This window comes from Eurypyga helias, unplaced genomic scaffold (assembly GCF_000690775.1).
Source record: "Eurypyga helias isolate BGI_N326 unplaced genomic scaffold, ASM69077v1 scaffold24785, whole genome shotgun sequence".
Taxonomy (NCBI): Eukaryota; Metazoa; Chordata; class Aves; order Eurypygiformes; family Eurypygidae; genus Eurypyga; species Eurypyga helias.
The window spans coordinates 26050-31709 of NW_010251138.1; the positions used below are offsets into that span (position 1 = coordinate 26050).

General features: G+C 51.5%; 1 protein-coding gene across 1 annotated transcript; it reads right to left on the bottom strand.

Moving 5' to 3' along the window:
• Positions 1-4793: 4793 nt before the first annotated feature.
• Positions 4794-5366, bottom strand: TMEM37 (transmembrane protein 37; the record flags this gene model as incomplete). Its single annotated transcript, XM_010151930.1, has 1 exon — positions 4794-5366. A coding segment is annotated over one exon (573 nt), but the record flags the coding sequence as incomplete, so codon positions are not given.
• Between the last annotated feature and the right edge of the window lie 294 nt (positions 5367-5660).

Consider the following 5660-nt stretch of genomic DNA (forward strand, 5'->3'; position numbering starts at 1 on the left):
GTAAAACGTTGCTGGTTTTTCTATTTAAAAAAAAAAAAAGTTCTAGCATAAGTTATTGTTTTACATGGCCATTTTGTTTTGACTTGCCTGAAACAACCAAAAAGAGGAAGTATTGCCAGATTTTGTATTACATGTTTGCTGCAGGCATCGGGCACTGGCTTGGTTTGTATGAAGAGCTCCATACAAACCCTTGGATGTCAGCTGGCATTCAGAGTCCTCAGCTCTTTGGGAAGAGCAAGTCCACCTGGGCAGTTGCCAGAAGCAGGCGGCCCCAGGCATTATGGTGCTATGACCTGGATGCAGAGAGCTGCTGCCAAACACCACCGTAGTGGGATCTGCTGCAACGGCGATGCAGAAGCACCGTGACCTGCCAGGGATCTCGATTAATTGTACTGAAGAATACTAACAAAAAGAGCTACTTAGCTCCAGGAACGCCAACATGTTTATAAGCAGGCGAAGAGGAGCAGGGAAGTAAATCTCAGTGAGCAGTGCAGAAAAAGGGAGATGAACGGGTGCAAGGCATGCGGAGTCCTGCGTCAATGGTCTGAAACTACCGACACAGGCTGGGCAAAAACTCCTTATTCAGAGTTCAACTTCCCTTTCTCTGTACTGGCTCCTCGGCGTTCGGCGTAGCGCACGCCTGCGTTAGCAGCAACTGGGACTTGAGTACCATCTTTCAGAGAAGTGGTTATTGCTGTCCAGGTGACAGCCTCTGGCTACTCATTCCAGGTACCCCGGGAAGCCAGTGGTGCAGGCAGCAGCTCCAGCAGGCACAACAGCAGCAGTCTAAGATCTAAGGCTGAATTTAAGGGGAAGTGATTAATGGATTTTCTCTCCCAACACAGCAACAAGGAAGTTCCCAGCAAAACTGTCAGAAGCAAAAAACAGCATTGCTGTGCCTTGAATAATTATTGTGCAACGCCTCAGTGGTCATCGGGGAAGCAGAAATGAACCATTTCAGGAAGGGGTGCTGCCAATTCAGGGAGTTGGGTCCACATGAAGGTAAGAAGCCCTAGGAATCCAGCCAACACCCCTTCCAGAACACCCCCCAGGGCAGACCTTTCTTTCACCCAGAAACAAGACCCTTCTCACAGGTGGAAGATGAGTGAGGTTTAGAAGAAGGGCCATTACCTGCTCAGCACAGGCCCCAGCAGAGGGGAAGAGGAGGCAGGTGAGGACAGTCATCTGCCTGCAATTGCCTTCTCCTGACTCACAAGAGCCAGCAAAGCTCAGCCCCCAAACCAGGTGTCTCTCCAAGCACAGCTGATGAAGATGCTGTGGGCTTAAACCCAAAACACCCATAGCAACCCATGATATCTCCCTAGCTGCATGCCCTGTACCACTATTTCCTTATTCTTAGCCACAAGCAATGGTTTGTGCACAAGTTTGCAATTAAAGTAACTAAGCAAGTCTAAACAGCTCATTAACAAGAGGTGATGCTCATTACCCTGTTTTTAAGAGATATTAAACCACCTGAGACAAGCCAATGACCTCTCCCATCAGAAAAAGAACACCGGGTGCTAATTAACTTACTTGAGATTACATAAACTAATGCAGTGGTGAAGCTGGAAATGTGTTTTCCTGACATTTATCTAAACCTGGTAGTACAGTGAGCTGGGGAAAAAAAAAAAAAACTTGTATAAACATGTTTGTACTCAGATACCACTTCTGCAGACTAAATAAGCAGAGCTGGGGAAAAAAGAGCAAGGATGCTCCAAACACAGGGTGCGGTGTGGGAAAAGAGAGGTGAAGGACACAGGAAAGAGCTCTTTAGCTGGTAAACAGAGCACATGCAACAGCAGGAAATCATTAAGAGCCTACAAGGTTATCTCTAATTCCCACGAAGCAGCAGAGCTGACTTGTTTTGCAAGGCAAGAACGCAAGGGCTGGCTGCTTGGGTTGGTGTGGACATGTTGGAGGGGAAAGGAGAGGGGAGTGTGCAGCGGCCTCAGCTCCCTTGGTCAGAGCTCGGCAAAGCGCCAAGCAGTTGTTTCTTCGTCGGTCTAGCTGGGTAAACACACAGAATCATGCCTGGGGGATTACATAAACCCCACTCATCCCTTTAGATCTGCACCCCAAAATCTAAATATAAGAAGAGAGAGTTACAGTTACCTTAATTCAAAGAAATTTATTTAACAAACTTCAGGAATATTGCTTGACACTTCCACAGGCTTCAGAAAACGATCAGTTACCCATTGTTGCACAGGTTGCTGTATATAAGGACATCGCCGAGACAAACAGCCCTGATTTGTAATATTTAGCCATCAAAACGCACCTTCTCCCAGAATTACTAAGTCAAGCAGTACTATACAAAGCCAGTTGGAAAAAAAAAGTTATTCTATTTTCCCTAGAGGATTCCCACCCCCAACAAAAGGCCTCTTCGGCTAGCAGAGGGCATCCTAAAGTCATTCACAATTGCACCAAGTCTTGCGTGAACTCCATGGCAAATTGTCCACTGCCTCCCTCTAACCCGAGGGGGAGGCACCAGCCTGGGGCTCTGGCTACGGCTGCCTTCCCCCAGGAAAGGGGTTGGGGGCACAGCCTCCCACCAGCACAAAGGAAGCACACTCTGAAGTGATTTCCAGTTCTGGATGGCAGCAAGGCGGCACTGTGAAGTTACACCCATGTTTCTAGCCAAGCCACAGACACCCTCAACCTCATGTAGGGGAACTGTTCTGCCCGGCATGGGAATCCCTAGGCACCAGGACTGATTTATCAGTTAGTCAAGGCACTCTACCACCTGGTAACACCAAAGTGCAACAGTTTGGGAGCAGACCTTGCAGATTCTCTCTGGTTTAAGAGGCTCTGCTAAAGCCAACAGCACTGTTCACGCAGCCATCTGCAGGTTCAGCCCACGAGCACACCTTCAACAGTGCAACTCAGCAAATCAAAAGCACCTTCACAAAGGGAGACACAATCACCGTGCAGTTTTCCAGAGACAGGTTAAGGGCACAAGCCTGCGTCCTTGGGAGCAGGTCAGAAACCCTGACAGAGCCCCAGACGTTGCAAGAGCTTCAGGAGCTGGCTGGGCGGCGCAGTGCTGTGCATTATCTTGCCAAAAAGACAGGCTGATTCATGTGCTGAAGCACAACTGGCACTGTCCAGAGCAAGCCTGGTCTGAAACTGCATCGCAAAGCAGGCTTAGGAGTCTGGTCTCGAAACGTTACGGGAATCTGAGGAGTGGAGACAGTCCTCATGAAGGCAAGTGAGTCCACAGGAGCACATTCAGCAAGCGTGGATGCACACTCGGGCAGGCCTTGGGATTTCTGTTCAAAGACCAAGCTGTTTACCCAGGGCTCACCTACACAGCCCTCCTGGCCTTTGTGCTATGATGCTTTCGTTTCAGGTAAAAAATTGTGTCAAACTTGCTGCACAGGAAATGAAAACCTTGCTCAACAGCAATCAGACAAGCTATAGAGACAGAACACGTGGAAACATTTGTCTGAAAACAGAAATACAAGCAGCTTTACCAGCAGATACAAACCAAACATTAAACCAGAAACCCTGAAATACTCTGAAGACATTTTTATCCATGGGCTGTATGTTGGACGGGGGAGACACTTGTAGGGTAACCAACCTCCTTCTCTCTCCTTTTACATCAGTCCCCGTGGCAAACTTCAAAGCTGAGATCTTGACTCGGGCAGTGGCAGGAGGAAAACCAGCCTTAAGGTAATTTTGGCCAAGTCTCTGTATTTCCACCGGCTGTGACAGACCAGAGCTGCCCCATCAGCCCCTCCTTAAGCAATCATGGGCTGCTTCTCCTCCCAGGCCCACTGTTAATAGGGGTGGAAAAGGATTTGGTCTGATCAGGAGCATCTGGAGTCTTCTCCTCCCAGAAGAAATGCTACAGGAGACTCTCCATTGCCCCATCAGGAAACCCTGACAACCAAATCACACCCCAGAAGGTGCAGTGGTCTCAGTGCTGTCTGCCTGGCCACCATGCCCACCCTAAAGCCCCCACAGAGCTTGTCCCTATTGCCCCACAGGGACAAAAGAGAAACCAGGAAGGGCAATGCCTGTCGCAGTGAACTCGGTGAGGGCTGTGAGGGAGCCAGTCTAGGCGACCGATGGGCACATGTCCTGCGGGGTGGCAGAGGAGTGGTGGCAGTGGGAAGAGGCCATGGGCACAGGAACATGCACTGCTGACCCAGGAAGGTGTCGCAACTCTTCCCTATACACCTGCATCCCCCAACGCCTGCCCTGAGCCCTGAGACGGCCACATCTCCCTGCACCTCTGTCAGGTGTCCCAGAAAAACTCAGAGGAAAGAGCATATACAGGGAATGTGCCAGCAGGAAAGAAAACAGGTGACCCGATCTAGATCTGCGTGCCTTCTCTTTTGAAAGGGAAAGGGAGGAGTGAGACCCAGTGAGCATGGCCAGGCACAAATCACCTGTCCCGAGATGGAGCAAAGCCGGGAGACACGGTGGAGTTGTGGCACACTCTTCACAGGCTCCGGAGTACAGGGGAAAGCACAACACCACCAAACCCACAGCAGTATGGGCTTTGCGTAAGCCTCAGAACAGCCCGCACCTCCGCAAGGTTTAACGGGACGCCCTCTTCTTTAATCCACTCCTCCAGAAATCTGCCTTGCAGCGGAGCCAGCCCCGCTCCGTGCTTTGCTGTGTCACGCAGCCCCTGGTGCCAGCCCGCGGGTGGGTTTGTCTTCTGGCTGACACTTCCCCTCCTTGCACAGAATTAAAGACACCGTGTCCTTTTCACACTTCGGCTCCCTTTTTTCCAGTCTAATTGGCAAAGCTGATGGTAAAAGGGCAGAGGTCACGCCTCTTTGCACCTAGATTTTGCCTACCCTGTTCCTGGGGTGCGTGAGGCTGTTGATGTGAAGCCCGCTGATCCCGTTAAGGAAGAAGAGAAAGGCAGCGATGAACTCGCACCAGTACGTCAGCGTGAAGCCCGTGAAGGTGAGGTGATCCTTCACGAGGATGGAGAAGCTTAGAACCCCGGTGGCCGACAACAAAAACGAGCAGAGGATGAGAACCGAGCCCATTGACCACTTGCGCCTCGTGTTGGTGTCCTCACAGACCTGGGACACCATCAGGAGCTCCAGGCCAAATATGGCGACTACGACGGCAAAGGACACCATGCTCCTTACGGGGATCACCCCCACGCTCAGCCCCTCCACGTTGGCCAGGCTGAAGTCGGTGACGCACCTCAGGGCGCTGCCGTTGCTAACGGCGCAGAAGTGCCACAGTCCGAAGAGCCGTCCCCTCGCGAAGAGCCAGCGGCCGTCGCAGACGGAGATGGACGACAACACCACCGCTATGGCGACGCACAGGATGATCAGGCTCCTGATGAGGGTTTCAAAGAAGGATTTCTGAGGTCTCCGGTGTGCCAGCAGCCTCTGTGCCTTAAGGATGGGGAGAAGGGGTAGAAAAACCCCTGAGTTAGTGGGTTTAGGGTGAAACGATGCCTTAGGGACTTCAGCGTTTGAAGTGATTTGCTTGTTGCCATCAAACCCCTTCCCGTCGGGGGAAGGCAGCACAGGCTGTACCCAGGAGAAAGGAAGGGTGGGTGAAGCTCTCCTGTTCCCCGGCTGCTTGAACAATGCTCCCACGTCAGTGCCCGGGTTCGGGGATCACAAAAGCCTTGGGCTGAGCAAGATCCCTGGCTCGCGGCCCCCGCGGCACAGCCTCCCGTCTTG